The sequence below is a fragment of the Neovison vison genome, chromosome 1 (genome assembly GCF_020171115.1).
Source record: "Neovison vison isolate M4711 chromosome 1, ASM_NN_V1, whole genome shotgun sequence".
Lineage (NCBI taxonomy): Eukaryota > Metazoa > Chordata > Mammalia > Carnivora > Mustelidae > Neogale > Neogale vison.
Window position 1 is genome coordinate 133,003,757 of NC_058091.1, and position 24,742 is coordinate 133,028,498.

General features: G+C 38.7%; 1 protein-coding gene across 1 annotated transcript in view; it reads right to left on the reverse strand.

The window, feature by feature from the left end:
• The window catches only part of LOC122908058, a 354,429-nt gene that overhangs the window by 207,782 nt on the left and 121,905 nt on the right, over positions 1–24,742 (reverse strand). Inside the window, 1 exon segment of the mRNA XM_044250725.1 lies at positions 24,419–24,652. Within this exon segment, the coding sequence (XP_044106660.1) occupies positions 24,419–24,652 (234 nt within the window).

The following is a 24,742-nucleotide window of genomic DNA, read 5'->3' on the forward strand; positions in this document are numbered from 1 at the left end:
GACAAATGACATTCCAGATGGTGCTCTTTCAAACAGTCTTTGACTCAGAGTGAGAATGGGTTCAACGGAACCTCTGCTTTCCTGGAGTGGACATAGAGCTTAAGTGAAAAATAAGCTTCTACTGTATTAAGCCTCTGAGATGCCGTGAGGATTTTTTGTTACTATAGAATAACCAAGCTAGTGTAGACTCCTTTGCTGGTCCTTCCTTGTATTTACTCAAATCTAATCTTAACTGTTATATAAAGATGATTATTGTGCCAAAAGAGCTCAGAGCCACAGGTCTAAGTCACTGGAGATTAAGTCAAGGCTATAGAGGTTTTTGTCAGGTTCATGACAAAGCCAATATTAGAGGAACATGCAAATAATCATATAGTCAGTCCTTTCATAGATAAAGCAGAATACTCCATAATGCTTAAATTGTTGCCGGTAAGTCTACCATGGTGCTGCTCACACATGGCTTCAATTCTGATTTTTCTAAATGCATCTTAAATGGTTCTCTTGACTTTATGTATAGATTACTTGAATCCTAATTGTTCATTCCCATTTTCTTTAATTACTACTCTGCTTTAAAAGAGAAACTATTTATCCTAGTGGTTAAAAGCAAGAGCTTTGGGGTGCCTGGGTGGCTCAGTGGGTTGAGCCTCTGCCTTCGGCTCAGGTCATGGTCTCAGGGTCCTGGGATCGAGCCCCACATTGGGCTCTCTGCTCAGCGGAGACCCTGCTTCTCCTTCTCTCTCTGCCTGCCTCTCCGCCTACTTGTGATCTCTGTCTGTCAAATAAATAAAAAATATTAAAAAAAAAAAAAAGTATGGGCTTTGACATTAAATAAACATGAGGTCAAATCCCAGCTTCTCACTTAAGTAGGAATCCTATCATCTCCAGATTTCATTTCACCATTTATTAAATGCTGCTGGTAGTACTTGGGGTCTGGAGGAAAGGGGATGGCAGCGGTGACAAAGGGAAGGTGGCAGGTATACAGAATGGGTGATAAACTAAACGGTGTCTTCCAAGACTACCATTCTAAGGAATAAGGGGAGTCCAGGAAGTAAATAAATACACTTAATTTGCAGTAGAAATCACAAAATGTTCTTTCTGAGACAGACAGCTCTGGACAGATGAGTGGGAATTGATGCCACAGCACAGAGTAATCTAGGTTATCCAGTGAGAGTTTTATAGTACCATTATTTGCCTCTCCATTCCCTCAGCCAAGATAAATAAATAGACAAATTAGCTCTAATCCCCAGTCTTTCTGTTGTGGGATAAAAGAAAGTAATTATTCTTGGAAACTTATCTTGGACTAAGGATCAAGGACAGAGGGTGGTGACAGCTATTACTGTCATAGCTTCTGAGAGAAAAATCTTACTTTCTACACCATTGGAAAACCATGCTCTCTCCTGTGCAAATGTAGTCATTCCAGGTCCCTGTTTTTTCTAAAGCAAATTGATTTTTTGTTTGTTTTCCTTAATCCTAGAAGGTAGTCTATCAAAAGTGAACATTTGTTGAAAGTTTATGAAAAACAAGGTACCTTTTAAATCACTTTATCCTTGTCAACTCAATCACCACCGTAATTCTATGAAGTAGATTTTGTTATTAACTCCATTTTTATGAATGACACAAATCAGACAAAAAGACCGAGCATCAAGTCATACTGAAAAGAGATGCAGAGAGTGGAGCTGGCTTCTGACTTCTGCCAATCTACTGCAGCTCTTATGCTTCCTGAATGTAGGAAGTGCAGCATCAGAAAGCCTACCTTGGCTTCATGGAGAAGAAGCCCATGGTCTTTCTTCTCTACTTTATTTACTTCTCTTCTTGATCCCTACACACTGAGAATCTACTGCTCTTCCTCCATGTACTTCAGCCTGTTCTCTCTTAAATTGCTTACTCTGAGTTCAGCCATTGAAAGCAGACATGGGCTTACCAAGAAAAAAGTTTTACTACAATAAAACTCCATTCTCCAGGATCCTTAATGAGCGGGTCTTCCTGAAGGGCTAGATTCACCAGACAGCTTGCAAATTAGTCATTCAGAGCAATTCCTGAAAAGGGTGTTCAATTCCATGATCTCTCAAAACCTACAGTCCCTGAATCTAATTTTTGGATTTCTCAACAACTAACATAACCATTTGAGGAACATCGATAAACATACAATGGCATCCTCAAGGATCTAGACCTCCAGTCCCCCAAGATTAATTTGTGTAAGAGTTATCCAAGGGTGCTTATCAAAAATGCAGATTTCCAGGCTCATTCTCATCCTTGAATCAGTAACATGGGGTGAGGCTTGAGAATATGAATTTTAACAAGTATGCCAAGGTAAAGGTAATTCAAGTGGTTCTTCAGGCCACACTTCGAGTATCACCATCCAATATGGACACAAAGATAAGACAGGTTTGTGTGTCCTTGATCATATGACTTACACAGCTTAGGGCAACCACACTTCCGTCTAAAATCAAACTGATTCATACCTGAATAATTACGGGCTAAAAAATATGACCTTTCCCCCTTTTTCTATCAAACATGACTGAAATCAAGAGGAAATATATGGCATGTCATCTCATTATATTGAAATTCCATTACCTGACCTCAACCTCAATATGTCATAACTCATCTCTTCACATGCTCCTCAAATGTTCAACTAAGAATATTTCACTCTAGGGAGATGGCAAAATCTAATTGAATATTTTAATTTAGAAAATTCAGTTCTGGGATTTCTATACCCCCCCCTTATTTTTACTGTGAAAACAAAAAGTTGAATTTTCTTTTCAGTTTCTCCTTGTTAGGCAAAAGATAAATTTTCCCTTCATTGTCCCTGAGAGTTGAACCCATTGGGGAAAAATTGGGCACAGCCCATTACTTTTCCAAGCCCCTGTGACTGAGCCTCAATGCACAAAAAGATGGCATTCCTGAACATCTGCAGCATGATTAGATCAAAGACCAACAAATTAACCACAAATGGTTTTACAAGGAGCAGGCAAATATATCATTTGGAAAGGAGAAACTTTTGGCAATGATTGCTAATCAACGTTTTTCCTTTGGGCCACCCACTTCACACCAAAGATATCTACTCATAACAGTAATACCTGGGCAGCATTTCCTATTTTACAAAACTCTTATGTACACATTATCATATTTGATCTACATGTCAATCTTATTACAGCATCAATATTAGCCCATTTTACAGGTGATGGAAAAACAATTAGGAAAGTAATGATTCACTCACATTTTCCCAGCTACTGAATTGTTGATTTGACTATATCAAAAATGATATCCCACTTTACCACTTCCTCCCATTCATTCAATCATTCATTCACAGACATTTTATTAAATGCCCATATTGTACCATTTTTGGCACTGAGGATAAAAAAAATGGAATGAAGGCAAAGAAACTTCCTTTTCTCTTTGAGCTACTCTCTAGAGCAGGAAGGGATCGTCAATAGCCAAATAAGACAATTTTAATAGTAACAAATGCTCTGACTTATCACTACTGATATTGGAAATAATCGAGATAAAATAGTGATGTACTGGAAAATGACCATAGGAGCTATTCTGTTAAGAACATCTAGTTGAAGAAAGGGAGAGATAACCTGAGACCAGCCACATCACAGTGGAAGGAGGAGCCCTCCTAGGCAGGAAGCCACAAGCAATCCCACGGCCCTGCAAGAAGAATGAGCTGGTTGTATTCAGAGACTGGAAAGGAGTGGAGTGAAACACATAAGCAGGGAAGGAGTATTAAATAAAATGAGAGAAGGGGATAGAGATGAGATCGCATGCAGTCTGAAGGCTCAGGTAAGGAATTTAGATTTTATTTTCAATGCCATGGAGAGCCACTGGAAAATCATAAGCAGAGGCTTGCTGTGATCCGATTTGCAGTTTACTAGACTGACTTTCAACGGTCCTTGAGCTCATGATGCTTTTGTTTGAACAGAAATCATTTCCCTGCCTTCATCATGAGCTTTGAGAGCCCCATCGGTTGAAAAGTCACTGACTACAGCCTGGTATATGTATGAGGCCGATAAATGCGAAAAGATAACTGGCCCTCTTCTTAACAATGAACAGGCCATGTGACCCTGTGACCCTACTCAGCCCTTTGTGACTTCGCTCGGTGTTCATTCGAGAATTAGGGTCTTAGAAGTAATTGTGAAGGATTTTGTATAGATGTTGAAATACTAAAATATATTTCCTCTGAATGTGAGTGAGTTCAAATATAGAAGCAAGTTTCTCCTCTTTAGAGAATTCAAAATGATTTGATTGTTGAATTACATGCAAAGTGAACAAGAACTACTATTTGGTAACTAGGGCATTCTTAACTCTGAATACATCAGATGTGAACAGATGTAGAGAGCAGACACAGAGGGCAAGGATAGATTTCTGGCATTACAAAAGCATTTGCAATAAAATAAAGAATGTCAATCTGCATAAAACACCAGAATGTTTTTAAGGTTAAAAAAAAAAATTCAACTAGGAGGCAGGCAATAGTTGACCATTTAAAGCCTGCAATGAAACTGAATTTTTTAGATTTGTTCATGTTAGAGATATTTGAGACAGCCACATTTCTAGGTGCTAGAGATACAATAGTGAACAAAATAGTCCCATGTTCCTACTCCCAAGAAATTCATATTCTAGTGCTATCTAACAGTCTTAAGATTAAATGACCACCTGTCAAAGTCATGTAATGTAAGAGTCTCATTCCCAAATGTTAGTTTACTATATGATAAAAAATCTGTCCTCCAAAAGGACAAAGAGGAACCCTAAAAGAGAGAGGAACTTGGCTCCAGAAATAGAAATAAGTTTGGTAAAAATACAAAGAAATAGAATATGAATTGATGTATACCTTAGAGATATGAAAAAAAAATATATATATATATATCAGTTCTTGCTGCTTCCTTTAGTCTGGATTGTGAACTTCAGTGTTTGGACTGTGGGGTCATTCACACAATGACATTCATGCAATTTCAGCTTCTGACATCTGGGTAAGTCCTCATCTCTAAAACCTGTTTCTCTTATCTGTAAAATGGGTTTAATAATAGATTGGGTTGGAGGAGTCAAGATGGCGGAGAAGTAGCAGGCTGAGACTACTTCAGCTAGCAGGAGATCAGCTAGAGAGCTTATCTAAAGATTGCAAACACCTGCAAATCCATCGGCAGATCGAAGAGAAGAAGAACAGCAATTCTAGAAACAGAAAAACAACCACTTTCTGAAAGGTAGGACTGGCAGAGAAGTGAATCCAAAGCCATGGGAAGACAGACCCCTGGGGGAGGGGCTGGCTCCCAGCAAGTGGCGGAACAACGGAACACAAAATCAGGACTTGTAAAAGTCTGTTCCGCTGAGGGACATCGCTCCAGAGGCTAAACCGGGGCGAAGCCCACGCGGGGTCGGCGTGGCCTCAGGTCTCGCAGGGTCACAGAAGGATCGGGGGTGTCTGAGTGTCGTAGAGCTTGTGGATATTGGAACGGGAAAGCCAGCTACAGAGACAGAGCCAACAGTAAGCTCACAGCTCGGGGTTGCCTTGAACCGGTCGCAGGCTCGGTGAGCTCGGAGTGCGGCCGGAGGTCAGGCACACGGGAGTTACTGGGCGCTGTTCTCTGAGGGCGCACTGGGGAGCGGGGCCCCGGGCTCTCGGCTCCTCCAGGCTGGAGACCAGGAGGCCACCATTTCTATTCCCATCCTCCGGAAATCTACGGAAAACGCTCAGGGAACAAAAGCTCCTGAAAGCAAACCTGAGCAGATTAATCAGCCCGGCCCCTGGTAAGGGCGGTGCAATTCTGCCTGGGGCAAAGACACTTGAGAATCACTACACCAGGCCCCTCCCCCAGAAGATCAACAAGAAATCCAGCCAAGACCAAGTTCACCTACCAAGGAGTGCGGTTTCAATACCAAGGAGAGCAGCAGAATTCCAGAGGAGGAGAAAGCAAAGCATGGAACTCATGGCTTTCTCCCTGTGATTTTTTAGTCTTGCAGTTAATTTAATTTTTTTCTTTTTCATTTTTTTTCTCTTCTTCTGCTAAAATTTTTTTTAACTTTTACCCTTTTCTTTTTTAACGTTTTTTAATTTTAACTAGTTTATCTAATACATATATATATTTTTTTCTTTTTTATATTTTTCTTTATTCGTTTTCTTTTTTTAATTCTTTTCTTTTTTTTCTTTCTTTCTTTTTGAACCTCTTTTTATCCCTTTTCTCCCCCCTCATGATTTGGGATCTCTTCTGATTTGGTTAAAGCATATTTTCCTGGGGTTGTTGCCACCTTGTTAGTATTTTACTTGCTCCCTCATATACTCTTATCTGGACAAAATGACAAGGCAGAAAAATTCACCACAAAAAAAAGTACCGAAGGCTAGGGACCTAATCAATACACTGAAGCACCGAAGGCTAGGGACCTAATCAATACAGACATTGGTAATATGTCAGATCTAGAGTTCAGAATGACAATTCTCAAGGTTCTAGCTGGGCTTGAAAAAGGCATGGAAGATATTAGAGAAACCCTCTCAAGAGATATAAAAGCCCTTTCTGGAGAAATAAAAGAACTAAAATCTAACCAAGTTGAAATCAAAAAAGCTATTAATGAGGTGCAATAAAAAATGGAGGCTCTCACTGCTAGGATAAATGAGGCAGAAGAAAGAATTAGCGAGATAGAAGACCAAATGACAGAGAATAAAGAAGCTGAGCAAAAGAGGGACAAACAGCTACTGGACCATGAGGGGAGAATTCAAGAGATAAGTGCCACCATGAGACGAAACAACATTAGAATAATTGGGATTCCAGAAGAAGAAGAAAGAGAGAGGGGAGCAGAAGGTATACTGGAGAGAATTATTGGGGAGAATTTCCCCAATATGGCAAAGGGAACGAGCATCAAAATTCAGGAGGTTCAGAGAATGCCCTTCAAAATCAGTAAGAATAGGCCCACACCCCGTCACCTAATAGTAAAATTTATAAGTCTTAGTGACAAAGAGAAAATCCTGAAAACAGTCCCGGAGAAGAAGTCTGTAACATACAATGGTAAAAATATTAGATTGGCAGCTGACTTATCCACAGAGACCTGGCAGGCCAGAAAGAGCTGGCATGATATTTTCAGAGCACTAAACGAGAAAAACATGCAGCCAAGAATACTATATCCAGCTAGGCTATCATTGAAAATAGAAGGAGAGATTAAAAGCTTCCAGGACAAACAAAAACTGAAAGAATTTGCAAACACCAAACCAGCTCTACAGGAAATATTGAAAGGGGTCCTCTTCCCGGGTTTCGGCACCACGTGTCGCTCTCACCATCAAGAACGACCCGGGGGCACACAGGGTGGCAAGCTTCTTTACTGCGCTCTCCTGCGCCGCGATCTGGGGGCAGCCCTGTCCCTGGGACGCCCCGCTGGAAGCAGCCCCGTCTGGGGCCCCGGGGTTCTCCACCGGGCGCACCACGCCGCAGCGCCGGGAACCCGTGCTGGTCCACCCCTCCCGGGGCCCCGCGCTCCTCCCCTACATGGAAGTTCATGCACATATATACGGTTTGTAATAGCCAATGAGCAGCCCTATCATGCAGCGTGCGCATGATCATTCCCTTCCACCACCTAAGGGTCCCGCAGTGTTCATTCACCTCTTACATAAGCTGTCAGCCAATCACATATTGTTCCTCAAAAGCGCATGCGCCATTTTGCTCTTAATCTGCCAGCGTGGCTCCCGACATCCTCTAAGCAAAGAGAGAGCCTACAAGTGGTAGATCAGAAAGGAACAGAGACCATATACAGTAACAGTCACCTTACAGGCAATACAATGGCACTAAATTCATATCTCTCAATAGTTACCCTGAATGTGAATGGGCTAAATGCCCCAATCAAAAGACACAGGGTATCAGAATGGATAAAAAAACAAAACCCATCTATATGTTGCCTCCAAGAAACTCATTTTAAGCCCGAAGACACCTCCAGATTTAAAGTGAGGGGGTGGAAAAGAATTTACCATGCTAATGGACATCAGAAGAAAGCAGGAGTGGCAATCCTTATATCAGATCAAGTAGATTTTAAGCCAAAGACTATAATAAGAGATGAGGAAGGACACTATATCATACTCAAAGGGTCTGTCCAAGAAGAAGATCTAACAATTTTAAATATCTATGCCCCCAACGTGGGAGTAGTCAACTATATAAACCAATTAATAACAAAGTCAAAGAAACACATCAATAATAATACAATAATAGTAGGGGACTTTAACACACCCCTCACAGAAATGGACAGATCATCCAAACAAAAGATCAACAAGGAAATAAAGGCCTTAAACGACACACAGGACCAGATGGACATGACAGATATATTCAGAACATTTCATCCCAAAGCAACAGAATACACATTCTTCTCTAGTGCACATGGAACATTCTCCCGAATAGATCACATCCTCGGTCCTAAATCAGGACTCAGCTGCTATCAAAAGATTGGGATCATTCCCTGCATATTTTCAGACCACAATGCTCTGAAGCTAGAACTCAACCACAAGAGGAAGTTTGGAAAGAACCCAAATACATGGAGACTAAACAGCATCCTTCTAAAGAATGAATGGGTCAACCGGGAAATTAAAGAAGAATTGAAAAAAAATCATGGAAACAAATGATAATGAAAATATAACGGTTCAAAATCTGTGGGACAATGGGGAGTCTGCTTCGCTCTCTGACCTTCTCCTCGCTCATTCTCTCTCTCACTGTCTCTCTCTCAAATAAATAAAAAAAAATTAAAAAAAAAAATTTAAAAAAAAAAAAAAATCTGTGGGACACAACAAAGGCAGTCCTGAGAGGAAAATATATAGCGGTACAAGCCTTTCTCAAGAAACAAGAAAGGTCTCAGGTACACAACCTAACCCTACACCTAAAGGAGCTGGAGAAAGAACAAGAAAGAAACCCTAAGCCCAGCAGGAGAAGAGAAATCATAAAGATCAGAACAGAAATCAATGAAATAGAAACCAAAAAAACAATAGAACAAATCAACGAAATTAGGAGCTGGTTCTTTGAAAGAATTAATAAAATTGATAACCCCTGGCCAGACTTATCAAAAAAAAAAAGAGAAAGGACCCAAATAAATAAAATCATGAATGAAAGATGAGAGATCACAACTAACACCAAAGAAATACAAACTATTATAAGAACATACTATGAGTAACTCTACACCAACAAATTTGACAATCTGGAAGAAACGGATGCATTCCTAGAAACATATAAACTACCACAACTGAACCAGAAAGAACTAGAAAGCCTGAACAGACCCATAACCAGTAAGGAGATTGAAACAGTCATTAAAAATCTCCAAACAAACAAAAGCCCAGGGCCAGACAGCTTCCCAGGGGAATTCTACCAAACATTTAAAGAACTAATTCCTATTCTCCTGAAACTGTTCCAAAAAATAGAAATGGAAGGAAAACTTCCAAACTCATTTTATGAGGCCAGCATCACCTTGATCCCAAAACCAGACAAAGATCCCATCAAAAAAGAGCTATAGACCAATATCTTTGTTGAATACAGATGCGAAAATTCTCACCAAAATACTAGCCAATAGGATTCAACAGTACATTAAAAGGATTATTCACCACAACCAAGTGGGATTTATTCCAGGGCTGCAAGGTTGGTTCAACATCTGCAAATCAGTCAATGTGATACAACACATCAATAAAAGAAAGAACAAGAACCATATGATACTCTCAATAGATGCTGAAAAAACATTTGACAATATACAGCATCCCTTCCTGATCAAAACTCTTCAAAGTGTAGGGATAGAGGGCACATACCTCAATATCATCAAAGCCATCTATGAAAAACTCACTGCAAATATCATTCTCAATGGAGAAAAACTGAACTGAAAGCTTTTCCACTAAGGTCAGGAACTCGGCAGGGATGTCCATTATCACCACTGCCATTCAACATAGTACTAGAAGTCCTAGCCTCAGCAATCAGACAAAAAAGGAAATTAAAGGCATCCAAATCGGCAAAGAAGAAGTCAAATTATCACTCTTTGCAGATGATATGATACTATATGTGGAAAACCCAAAAGACTCCACTCCAAAACTGCTAGAACTTGTACAGGAATTCAGTAAAGTGTCAGGATATAAAATCAATGCACAGAAATCAGTTGCATTTCTCTACACCAACAACAAGACAGAAGAAAGAGAAATTAAGGAGTCAATCCCATTTACAATTGCACCCCAAACCATAAGATACCTAGGAATAAACCTAACCAAAGAGGCACAGAATCTATACTCTGAAAACTATAAAGTACTCATGAAAGAAAGTGAGGAAGACACAAAGAAATGGGAAAATGTTCCATGCTCCTGGATTGGAAGAATAAATATTGTGAAAATGTCTATGCTACCTAAAGCAATCTACACATTTAATGCAATTCCTATCAAAGTACCATCCATCTTTTTCAAAGAAATGGAACAAATAATTCTAAAATTTATATGGAACCAGAAAAGACCTCGAATAGCCAAAGGGATATTGAAAAAGAAGCCAAAGTTGGTGACATCACAATTCTGGACTTCAAGCTCTATTACAAAGCTGTCATCATCAAGACAGCATGGTAATGGCACAAAAACAGACACATAGATCGATGGAACAGAATAGAGAGCCCAGAAGTAGACCCTCAACTCTATGGTCAACTAATCTTCGACAAAGCAGGAAAGAATGTCCAATGGAAAAAAGACAGCCTCTTTAATAAATGGTGTTGGGAAAATTGGACAGTCACATGCAGAAAAATGAAATTGGACCATTTCCTTACACCACACACAAAAATAGACTCAAAATGGATGAAGGACCTCAATGTGAGAAAAGAATCCATCAAAATCCTTGAGGAGAACACAGGCAGCAACCTCTTTGACCTCAGCTGCAGCAACATCTTCCTAGGAACATCACCAAAGGCAAGGGAAGCAAGGGCAAAAATGAACTATTGGGATTTCATCAAGATCAAAAGCTTTTGCACAGCAAAGTAAACAGTTAACAAAATCAAAAGACAACTGACAGAATGGGAGAAGAGATTTGCAAACGACATATCAGATAAAGGACTAGTGTCCAAAATCTATAAAGAACTTAGCAAACTCAACACCCAAAGAACAAATAATCCAATAAAAAATGGGCAGAGGACATGAGCAGACATTTCTGCAAAGAAGACATCCAGATAGCCAACAGACACATGAAAAAGTGCCCCATATCACTCGGCATCAGGGAAATACAAATCAAAACCACAATTACCTCACACCAGTCAGAATGGCTAAAATCAACAAGTCAGGAAATGACAGATGCTGGCGAGGATGTGGAGAAAGGGGAACCCTCCTACACTGTTGGTGGGAATGCAAGCTGGTGCAACCACTCTGGAAAACAGCATGGAGGTTCCTCAAAATGTTGAAAATAGAACTGCCCTATGACCCAGCAATTGCTCTACTGGGTATTTACCCTAAAGATACAAACATAGTGATCTGAAGGGGCACGTGCACCCAAATGTTTATAGCAGCAATGTCCACAATAGCCAAACTATGGAAAGAACCTAGATGTCCATCAACAGATGAATGGATCAAGAAGATGTGGTATATATACACAATGGAATACTATGCAGCCATCAAAAGAAATGAAATCTTGCCATTTGCGACAACGTGGATGGAACTAGAGTGTATCATGCTTAATGAAATAAGTAAAGCAGAGAAAGACAACTATCATATAATCTCCCTGATGTGAGGAAGTGGTGATGCAACATGGGGGCTTCAGTGGGTAGGAGAAGAATAAATGAAACAAGATGGGATTGGGAGGGAGACAAACCATTAGTGACTCTTAATCTCACAAAACAGAGGGTTGCTGGGGGGAGGGGGGTTGGGTGAAGGGGGGTTGGGTTATGGACATGGGGGGGGTGTGTTTTGGTGAGTGCTGTGGGGTGTGTGGACCTGGCGATTCATAGACCTGTACCCCTGGGGATAAAAATATATGTCTATAAAAAATAAAAAATTAAAAAAAAATAATAGATTGGGTTGTGAGAAGTTTGCATTGATTGTGAGTATTAAGAATATAGTGAAGAACTTGACATACTGCTGGCAGTTAATTGTATTTTACTCTTCCATTCTGCCAGAGACTATGACATACAGTAATACAAGTGAATTTCTACACTGAAGGCCTTGAAACTCCTCACATCACTCAATAGCAATGAGTACAGGCAAAAAAGTATCAAATAAATTTAATGGAAACTGAGCTGTCTTAAAGGAAATAAATCAAGGCTGGATTAGCTAATATTTCTTGAAGGAATGTTTTGAAGAGCTGGAGAAATCTAATGCAGAGGAAAACAGAGAAGACTCTATATAGTAGATTATTACTATAGTGATAAAAATAGTTATAGCAAAGAATTATTTCCTACATGCAAACCACTATGCTCAGTAATTTATACACCGCATTAATTAATCCTCACAAAATCCCTATGAATTAGGGATCATATTCCCATTGTACAGATGAGGACACTAAGGCCAGTGAGACTAAGTGTTTTCCTGAAGTGTTGAACTTCAGCAGAACCAATCACTGCTGAGAGTAAGATGCATGGTCAGTGGCCATCCATGCCATTCAGGTAAAGCTGTTTGCAATCTAGGTTCTCTGGGGGACCTCTTGACCAACAGAAGTTGACCGTTCTATGCACTGACAAAAAACAAACAAACAAAAACCTTCCTCCAACTAATATAAAGGAAAACTTTCTAAAACTGTATAATATAATATACTCCCAGATTATTTGTTATTAATGGTAATAATCAATAATCAATAAAAGTAATCATGTTCAGGTTCTAGCTTTCCTAAAACTGCTCCTTCCTATGAGTTATTAAAATCTTTTCAATTTTTTGATATTAAATGTCACATAGAAAATAACATCTTGCAAAATGTTGGGTTCATCATATTTTAAGAATTAATACTTTAGGTCATTTTAATCAGTTTCTGATATATGCAGTTTTCAGAAAGCACTTCAGGGAAGAACACTGTGGCCATGACTAATAATGACAAGAATATGAACTATATTCTTCATATACATATTGGACTAAGAACATTACTGGAGTACTTTACCATCTTAAGTATTTAGGAAGCCTTAAATAAAAAATAAATTTGCCTATTTCACTGAAATTGAGCATCCTCTTTTCAGGCATAAAACTTCAAACTTATTAATTTCATGGCTATATTTTAAAATGAGTGCCAGTACCAGCCAGCTGACTGCATGATAAGTGTCTTAAAATTTCAAGAAGAGGCACTAAATTTTTCACAGTATTTGTGTTTCATTCTCAGTGTAATAAAAATATGCCACCCCTTTTAATAATGAATAATATATTCTCGGTTTGATTTACATGCATGGATTAAATGTCATGTTTGAAAAGTTGCTATTTTATTCATATTGGATTTCCCTCCAGTAAAACAAAAATGGTGCCCATCTACTACTATAATAATGATACCTTGCCCCACTGATGTATAAATATTAACTGATTGATAGACCTTAAAATTCTATAGATACATGAAATAGCCTGATAGTACCGGGAGCCTAAGTCAGGTTTTCCCTGAAACTTCTGAGGTACTTATGTGTGCCCCACAATTAGCCCAAACCCTCCTACACACAATGTGGCTACATCAGAGGAATAGGAGAGCCAGAACTTGTTTCAATGATGCCAGATTGACATACTGAATTTTAAAAGGTTCAAATCTATCGTTTCTTCTTTCCCACTAGAAAAAAAAAAAAAAAAGGGCTGTTCACTGTCACCACTTATTCATGGGCCCCTGGATTCATATTCTAGGATGGCCATAGCAAAGCACCATGGGGTGGGCTTAAAAACCAGAAATTGATTTTTTCACAGCTCTAGAGGCTGGAAGTCCAAGGTCAAGGTGCTGGCAGGGTTAGTTTTTCTGAGGCTTCTCCTCTTGGCTTGTCTTCCTCACATCAGTCTTCCATTGGTGTATGTCTGTTTCTTAATATCCCCTTTTTATAAAGACAGCCCCATATTGGATCAAGACTCTCCCTAATGACCTCACTTCAACATAATTAACCTCTTTAAAGACCTTATCTGCAAATACAGTCACCTTCTGAGGTACTGGGATTTATGACTTCAGCATATGAATGGGGGGGGGCAGCCTGCAAACTTCAGTCCATAACAGGGCCCTCTCTATTTACCCTCACCTACCATTTCTACCTCCCTATGTGTACATGGCATAACTAAAGGATGACCCATTTTGTATAAGATCCAAATGCCTTCTTGGTAATTCTAAGCTGAATTTGGAAATAAAATGACCCCCACTCCTTAAGCACACAAGGTTCAGTTTGTAACAGCTACCCATGCAATTTAAGGAGAGAGTGCTGACTTTATTGCTCCAGCCCTTGAGATAGTATTTGGTCCTATGAGGAATTACATAAATAAGCTCTTCAGTTACTTTTTGTTGCAAAAATTAGTGCCAATTCTATGGATCAAAAAAAGAGGCATGATTGAGCACAGTGACTCACCTACTCCATACAGCATCACAGCATCAGGTGGGGTCCTGATGCTGTTTAACTGGTGGCTAGACTGAACTGGAGTGTCCCAGATGACTTCTCTCACATGCCAAGCACACTGGCAAAGACAGAAAGAAAACCAGGCCTTTCCCAGGAGCTCTCTCTCTTATACTCACAGGGCCTCAACTGCTGGTCTAGCAAAGTAGATTTTTATGAATTATTTTACATAGCATCTCAAGCACCTAAGACTATGGCTTCCAATAAGACAGGAAGTGAAGCTGCCAATCTTTTAAAGACTTTCAAACCCAGAACTGACACCTAGAAACTGACAGCATCACTTCTATTGTATTCCATTGTTTAAGCAGTCACAAACTGTTCCCCCCTCAGAGTGAAGGGGAGGAAACATAGATTTTGTTTTTCAGTAGAAGGAATAGCAAATAAGTTATGGCCATCTTTAATCTACCCCAACATGTTATTGGTAACTGAATGGATGAACAACAATATGCAAAATATGTTGTACAATACAAATAAAATTAATCTATTTGGCCATGTACATTGCAGTGACCTTTGCAACTTCCATCTGAATTAACACCAAACATGAAAGATTTCCAATAATTCAAGCAAGGTAATGTGAATTCAGGAAACTACTTGCCTGGTTTTCATATTTTTTTAGAACTCTTTTATTACTTGTAATTCTTCCTAAGGTTGAAGTGCTTATTTATTTACTTACTAAACCTACTTTTCATTTGCACAGTGAAAGAATACTTTGGTTAAACAATGACTAATAAAAGGAAGGTAGCTGTGTATGCAGTTAATATAGCTCCATAACAGGACTGTATGCTTACTGAAAGCTATATTTGTACATATACCTTTTAAATTCTACGATTTTCTTAATAAAGAACTTGTAATTTCATTCTATAATTAGAAAGGCCAATAGAACTATTTTCACTTAGAAATATCAAAATATAATCTGGAGAAATGTCTGCTTGGTCTTTAAAATAATCAAGTTCACAGTTAATATAACATCGAACAGGTGCATTCAGAGAGGTCCTCATGCATGTCTAAGTACTCTGGAAATTCTCAGAAGGCATTCCATTGGAAAAGGAGCTTTGTTGAATATGATCATGCTTCAAGGATGTGACTTTATGAGCTCACTTCTCTCTCTAGAAAATGTCTACCTAAAATATGGCTTGTATATACTAAGGAAGGGAGACAACAAAAAATAAACATGAAATTGTAAAACCTTAAAACATTGATATTTATGTTCTTAGTCATTACCAGTGATGGGCTCCCTATTTATAAGTAATGTGAAAATCATCTCTCTTCCTCCAAATTAATTTGTTTCTTCTCCATCAGATCTATTTCCATTTTAGAAGCTACTGTTACCAAGATTTGACCCTTAAGATTATCTTGACATTTCTGTCTACTCAGTTTTGAAAAAACCAGATTTACTTTAAACTTATTGCATCTCTATAACTAAAGTTTCACATTTCATTTCCTTCTTTTTTAGAAATGTCTATTGAATGCCTACTATGTACAAGTACTATATGCTCTGAAAGACACTCAATAAATATGGTATGGCCTCTGTTCTCAAACACATGAAATCTTGTTGGAGCTCATTCATGTGTATAAACAATAGCAAAAGTGATTGAGGTTGAGATTTGAAGAATAAGTAGGAGTTGACTTTGGGAACAAATGGCTAATGGCTCACCAAACTTGTAGGGTATCTGGAATTCACGTATAGCTTGAGCTAAGAATGTGCTTGGGTACATAATGGGAAGTTTGCTCTATTTAATAGGGATAAAGACTGTGGACAGGGGCTGAAACCACATTGCTAGGTCTTTGAATCCATGGCAAGGACTTTGTGATTTATCTTCAGAGCAATGGAAAGTCAACAAATGTTTCAAAAGGGCAGTGTTAGAGTGATGTGAAAAAAAGACCATTTTCACTAATGATGACCAAGAGAACATTGGTGATGCCCCTGGGGTGAGTGGAAAGCCCTTTTTGGAGGTGGAAAAGAGTTGGGTATCCAGAGTTACACAAGGGTTTCATTGCCAACATTGCCCTGCTAAGATCTTAGGTAACTAGAATTATTTCTCCATATTGCAGTCTCTCATCTGTGAAATAGAAATATTAATGTCTACCTCACTTATTGCTTTTGAGGTTAAATGCCATAATATTATTGAAAACCGTAAACTCTACTTTGGTCTAAAACACTTCACTGGTTTTAGAAAAGGTGGACTTAATGTATAAGTGTTGTTCACAATTGCTCATTTATCCTTTCGAACAATAGAGTCATAGACATGTTAGGAAGAGAAATACTGATATATTTTAATCAACCAAAACTTTGTTTTATGCATATATTTGGTGTTTGTTTGTTTTTGGTTTTTTTAGAGCTGATTTGCTCCTAACTTTAAAATACTTTAGTCCTTGAAGTATGTTGGCCTTGAGCTGCACTACATAACATTTACCCTAGACCACAGCCCTATTGGTGGTAAATAACAACGTAAAATCAACAAGATTGGGCTTCTGGTAATGATTATTGTATGTGGAGATCACAGAGGCACAGGGAGATTGGGTGACTGCTCTAAGTCACTTTGCTAAGTAGGTTTTGGAACCAAAATTCAGTTCAAAAAAGAGCACACACTTAACCACCATTCTACCAGGTCTTGGTCCCCTATATTTATTTTTTGCCTTTAAACAAGTACTTACAAAATTTTATCATTCACACTGGCATGTGATTCAAAAAACAGATGTGCTTATTGAATCAAACGGGGTTAAGGGCCATCAAAATTGAGTGATTCCCCCCTCCCTTGGTGACACAGACCCTCAATCCAAGACATGGTTTTCTTTGCTTTGTGGTGTAGGGGAATGTGAACAATGAAATATGTAAGTACAAATTGAAGGAAACCATGGTTTTAATGGAATCATTAGAGAAATTGTTCCAGAATGCTACATCCTTCCAGAAATAATAACCCTGTAATGTCAGCAGATTCAGAGTCAGCATGGGTTACCTGCTGCACACAGACTGCCTGGTCATGTTTGTTAGAGCTGCCTGAGACTTAGCCCAACTTCAGCACATGACCTTTCAGAACTCTTTGTTTAATTCATTAATCAATGTTCTTTGCCTGAATTTTGCTGGTTTTGCTTCTTGAACCTATTATTTGTATCCTCTTTTTTTAAGTTGGTCAATCCCTGTACCCAATGAAAAAGAATTATAAGCATAGCACTTTTATGTAATAATTAACAAACTGTTCTTTCGGCTCAGGTACTATTGCCAAAGTATGATAATATTTTTAATTTTCATATTTAAATATCATCTTTGAATAATGACATATTTTAAATGATAATGTGAAAGCAGTTATCATAACCATCATAATTCTTAATATGTGACTTTAACTTTTAAAAAGTAGTTTAGTATATTTTCTATTTCAATTTTCTATACAGCACTAAAGATTCCATATCTATTTAACTGCATAGATTAGAAAATTAGAATATTAGAAACCAAGTACAACTGAAGAAAGTGTAATTTTCATCAAATTTTCAAAGGATCAGTCCAATTTTCTTATAATAAGATTTTCCTTATGTCATGGTTTTCTGTAGTTTTCATCTTTGTAATTATAAACAAAAAACCACACATATATGACTGGTTTCAATCAGTGTTTTCCAACTGCGGTGTACATATCTTGTGAAAATAGAGATGTCTTGGTCCCAACCCTTGATTTAATTTTGAGTTCATTAGTTGGAGAAATAATCATTTAATTGTACAAATTATACAATCATTTGTTCTTTCTTCTGCTATTCAAAAGCTCTTCACTGCCTAATATTTTATTAAAATTGAATAGAAAAGCCATAGTGTTTATTTCATATTCCCTTGGAAAATTATAAAACATTTCAAATATAGAAGATTCAAAAGAATAATTCAAGATGGCATTAGCCCTTTCATTCTTCCTTGCTCTTAGAAGATATTTCTTTTTAGTTCTTTTAGCAAGTTCTTAAGAAGGCTATAATGCTATGGGTTGAATTGTGTCCCCTGAAAGAAGAGATATTAAAATCATAACTCCCAGAATCTCAGAATGTGACAGGATTTGGAAATAAGATCTTTGTTGATTTAACCAAGATGAGGTCATTAGGTTGGGTCCTAACCTATTATGACCAGTGTCCTTACAAAAAGGGGAAATCTAGACACAAAGACAAATACACACAGAGGGAAGAGGATGCGAAGACACGCAGGGAGAGTGGGATCCTACGTGACTCAGTCATAAGCATCTGCCTTCAGCTCAGGTCATGATCCCAGGACCCTGGGATGGAGGCCTGTGCATCAGGCTCCCTGCTGGGTGGGAAGCCTGCTTCTCCCTCTCCCACTCCCCTGCCTGTGTTCCTTCCCTCACTGTGTCTATCTCTTTCAAATAAATAAATAAATCTTAAAAAAAGAAAAAGAAAAGAAAAAAAGACACACAGGGAGAGGGCCACATGAAGACAAATGATCAGAGGGATGTATCCACTGCCATGGAACACCTGGGGCTACCAGAAGCTAGGAGAGAGGCACAGGACAGTTCTTCCCCAGCACCATCAGAGAGAGCAAAGGTCCTACTGACATCTTGGCTTCAAACTTCTGGCCTCCAAAATTGTGAAACAATAAAATTCTTTGTTTTGAGCCACTAAGTTTATGGTCCTTTGTTATAGCAGCTTTAGGAAGTTAATTTAATATTCTTTTTTTTTTTTTTAAAGATTTTATTTATTTATTTGAGAGAGAGCGAGAGACAGTGAGAGAGAGAATGAGCGAGGAGAAGGTCAGAGAGAGAAGCAGACTCCCCTTGGAGCTGGGAGCCCGATGCGGGACTCGATCCCGGGACTCCAGGATCATGACCTGAGCCGAAGGCAGTCGTCCAACCAACTGAGCCACCCAGGCGTCCCTAATTTAATATTCTTAGTCAAAACTATGCCAACTCTTGAATGATAGAGTTAGGTAACTATCTTCTTAAATTTCCTCTCAGAACCCTGAATGTATTGTTCAGTTTTCTTCAATCCTCACTACTTCAATCTGCTGCTTCATCACTACGTGTCCACCTACGGATTGATTTTACTTTGTCCTGCTCACAATTTTTGCTCCCTTAATCTGAGAGTTTGGGTTTTCCAGCAAGTCTGGGAAATTAATAGCTGTTATGTCTTTGTATATGTATTCTCTCTTTTTCTCTATTCTTTGTTTTTGGAACGATTATAAGCTGCATGTTAGACCTTTTCTTCTAATTCTTTCCAAATCAATTCACTTTTTTTATCTCCTTATCTTTTAGTGCAGTCCAGGCAAGGTCTTCAAATCTGGCTTCCAGCCCATTAGCTCTCTACTTAGAAGGTTTAATTTATATAATGTATCTTTTGAATTTTTAATTTCAACTACTATATATTTTCCATTATAAGATTTACATTGCTAGGTTAATAGAAGAGATAAAATTTTAAACAAAGCCTAAAAAAAGAGAAATTTCCTATTATTTCCCTCTATTAGTGGGCAGATTTTTTTGTCCAGTCTATCCTTTTTGGGCTAGTCTTGAATATCCTAGTTTGATGCAGGAGACTTTCCTTCAAAACTCCATACCAAATGGGTCCAAGGCCTCGCCTCCCGAATGGTCACTGAAATCCAAAACTTTAGATACCCAAGATCGATCATCTCCCCAGTTAACTCACTGCCCTGTCTGGTTTTTTTCCTCTTCATTTCTGATAATCAAGGATAAACTTTTCTCTCTTGAGTGTTTATCAATGCATCTAAAAGCCACTGGCTCATATCTCATCTAGAATTTCCAGGTGTTTATAGGACCTAATCTGAAAATAAAATATGCCTTTGGCTCCTGCTTTGGCAGAATGGTACACTAAGACAATCTGAATATTTAACTTAGTTTAACATCTTGCCAAAATTGAAAAACATAAGGCATAGTGGGCAGGGCGGGGGACATATACCCTCTCAAAGAGCCTAGCCTATGTGTTGTTAATGAACATGATCAACAAAGAAGGCAATGTTTTCTAATTGAAAGATTTCCAGGATAAATGTCAAAAGACAAGTAGGTTCCAAGTGTCTCTACCAAGAAACTTCAAAATCTTCAGGCAAAACAAGCCCAAGTCTCAAATCTATAATTCAATTTAATACAATTCTTACAGTATTCATAAGAGGGATGGAGCTGTTATTACCCATTTTACATGAGAGGACCGAAGCTCAGACTTTTCAGTCAACTTCATTGTTTTTGATCACCTCCATCTCGCAATACAGGAAAACCAATGCTAAGATGTGGAATTATTTAGACAAAATCCAAGTGACAGTATCTGGAAGTAGTCTTGTGGGTGTTTGGGGTGATATTACGTTGGGCTTACCCATATATCTGCTGCCTCCTTTGGAGACTTCCCAAACCCTTTTCACCTTAACCTTCAAGTATTTACCTCCTGGCATAGCCTGATGCCAAAGCGAAGCCACCTTTAATGTTATATCATTGTACCCTCATTCCAATATCCATTAAAAGGTAGACTTACATGTGGATAAAGCAAGACTTTCTGCAGCATTCTGGGTGCTTCTGTAATTAGGATTTGCCCTTCTTTGGGGGGAAATGTTTTCTCAGTCCATCCTTTCTGCATGAGAGTAGATGACCATTTCCTCCACCCCGTTAGCACTTGTAAGATGACTTTGCCCTCTAAAGATCTTACGAAGCCAGTTTCTCCTGTTCATGGAGTTACGATAGAGATGACCCCCTCTTAGACTCACATTTTAAAAATAATGACACAAATATCTTATATGTCCCTGTATCAATTATATACCCAATGCACATTTAAGTGTTTGTGCATGTGTATTCCTATTGTTAAAAAGTTGTATTTCTGGAAAACTTGCTGTTTGAACTGTCAGTCTCCCACAAACTGCCGGCAGAGTGACTGGCAGGCAGAATTGTGTGGTTAGTGAAAAATTTGCTGTTATTGGGTAGAACCCAATGGAATGAACAGGACTTTGAGCAACAGCATTTTTATTCTGAAATGAAACAGCCTCAGATGACTTCTCTTTCCTGTCAAGTTCTGGAGGTTTGGGTGCTTTTCTTGTTTTTGTTTTTGTCCTGAATTTTGTACTTTTCTTATATACACTGAATGTGAAATAGCCTAGCGCATTTCTTTGGGGATCCGGGATTTTGTTAGGTGACACCAAGGGATGCATGTAATTCTGTGACATTTTGTCAGGCTGTTAAAGAGTAAATTTTCCTTGGCTGTGGCAGGAGGTAATTATTTTTGTTTGTTTGCTTCTGACACAGGGGAAGAAAATTTGGGGTTGTTATTTCAACTATTCCAAGACACTTTTTGTTCTTTTTGGCAGGAAGGGAAAAATGCATTTTACTATTGAAAGAAGGGCCGCCTCTGCTTTCCCCTACAGACTAGATGCACTTTTTAACACTAAAGTTTTCGCAACCTCAGTCATGTAGTGGTTCTGGACCTCTCCCTGAAGCTGCCCCCAGTACCCTTCTTCAGTCCTCTTGGCATTAGATCTTTAGCACACTCTGTTAAGATTCTCCCAAAACAGGTGTGGAATATTCTCAAAACAAACATAGCAATATATGTGGCATCTGCCCTCAGAGTTCACATTCTGATAGTGGGATCCAGGGATGGACCTCTAAACCCATAAAAACAATAATAACAACACTTTTTACCACCTTGTAGCACCAAACAGGTATTGATGCAGATGGCTCTAGAACTCAAGCTTTTGGAAATTCCATACTCTGTAGCCTAACTCTATGTGTTAAAATTTCTGATACTTAATTAAAATGTAGCAAATAAATGTAACAGCCCATTAGGTGCATTTTTTTTTAAATAACTAAGATTTTAGGTCACACCACATTTCTGAGGTGAAGGGTGAGAACCAAGACCTCAGCACAGGAGCTGAATTATGCCTACTGTCTTCTTAGAACATGTCCTCAAATTCTGGTCCCATAGAGGCAGTGGGTTCCCCCAGGGAAAATGTCCTCTCCTTCCAACCTGAAACTAATTCCTCTCACTGGTATACCCCCCTTAAGAAGGCCTTTGGGATCCATCACTAAAAGGAAGAAGAAAAAAAAAAAGGAAGAAAGAAAAGAATTAATAAAAAGAAAGAAAACGTTAACTGACATTGCTCTCAAGCAAAGGTCAGTTTGAAAGTTACTCACCATATAAACATCTGTTATATATAATAAAATGAAAGTCCACTGGGTAAAAATTTATGGACAGTTTCTTTATCAAAGAAACAGAACAATTATAACAATGATTAAAAGAAGCCTCTGGACTCTTACTACACACCGGCACTGTGGATTTCCACAACTATTCTCTTAGTCATTTCTCATTATGTATCTGGTAGGCAGATATTATACCCATTTCACAGATGAGCCAACTGAGGTTTGGTTCCCCAGTGAACATTTTCAGCCAGGATTCCTTTCTGCTTAGGGAGGATGCTATCCAGGGAAAAATTGAGGTCTCTGTCTTAAAGAGACTTCTGGTGTTACCATCCCCATCAACACTACCAACTCTCCAAACCCTAACAGAAGTCAACCACAGCTACATCTTAGGATTACGCTGTGAACCTTCGCTGAATGTCTGATTAGTACATGGCTCCCAAAAGTAGGCAGACTTTGCTTTTTTGGTTTTAACACCTGTCAACTTCCAAACAGAGAGGTCATCTGACACTCTACACTTATTATTCAATGGTGTGGCTTTTATGAATGCCAGATCTTTTCTATTTCTTAAAACCCACTACAGAGTTGTTGCTCATTAAAAAATCAAAAACAAAAACCAATCAAACAAGCAACAGCAATAACAAAAACACTGTCTGTCCTCAAGGGGTATAGATATCTAACAAGTAAAGGCGGCAAAAACATGGAGGTTGGTAATTTTCTTCTTGGACCCTACAAGTAAATGATGGCCTCCTAGGTTTGTAGTTTATAGATCTACTGTACATAAAGGCTCATTTGTTTTTACGGCTTCACATTCCGTTTTAATTTTGTCAGTTGGTCAGAATAAATACAATATATTATCTGCAGAGTATATTCATGTGAATAATACATTGCAACCCTTAATGAAATACCACATGCTAAAATTAATTAAAAGGATACCTTTTAGCACAAAACCTAAAGGGAAATGGGGAAAGAGAGCACACTTCTATTTTAGAGAGAAATTAGTTTTTTTTTAATATCACTCTGCAATACCTATATTGACTCTCAAGATGTTTGTTTTATGAATCCAAATTAAGAGTGTAAAAGGCAATTCTGTATTTGTGAACAGTCTGTGCTCATGCCCAACATCCAATGTACCAGGACTAACCCAACCTCCTTTCTTTTTCTTAGGGCCAGAGGAAACTGAGACTCCCCTCTCTGTTTCCAAAGGTAACTTGATGATCTCCAGGCTCTACTTCTCATCCCTGCAACCAGGGTTGGTCCCTCTTTAATCCCACTTATCTCTTCCTGCCTTACTCAGCACCATCTCCTCTGTAATCTCTTTGCATGGTAAACACATCCCTTTATATCCATAATATATTTTCTGAACAATCCCTCCAACTTCTCTTCCAGTCCAAAGCTTGATTCTCACCTAAATTCAGCATCCCTGGCTACTTACACATGTATATGTGTACAAGACACCCAATAACACTCATCATTAATCTCCCAGCACATAAACCCCCAAAAGATGAAGAACTAGACCAAGCATCCACGTTATATGTTCTTGATAAATAAATATAGCATTTCCATTTTACACTGGACATGGCGGGGGGAGGGAGGTCCCTTTATGGTGCACAACCCATGTTTGGTGCATAGTGGGTGTCCACTAGGTATTTGCTGAATGAATGCATGCAAGAATGAATGAAATCCTTCCTGTTTACTACACAGAGTTGAATATCTAAATCTACATCAATTGGGATAAAAAGATGGACGGGTAGGAAGCATGGAGAAACTACAGAAAAAGTGTTATGTGGGCAAAAAGACCTGCTTACCACATGAAGGCTTTCATGGAAATAGAGCCCCACATCATAAAAGTTTCCATCATGCCTCACTGGGTGTGTTCTGGTCTTCAGCTGCGCTGTATGCCTCCACTGCATGGGACAGCCACCTGGTTGACGGAGCAAGGACACTCTGAGGATGTAAGAGCCTCGGGGAGCCTTGTTCTTGAGGCCCCTTAGGCATTTCATCTGCATTTGAAGACGCTGAGGCTCCTGACCCTGCTCAACCTAAAGACAAGACAGGTCTTTGAAATATGCAGGAACTGGGTAAAACCACGCAATTAGCCACAATGCGATTCTCGGGGGTGGGGGGGAAAT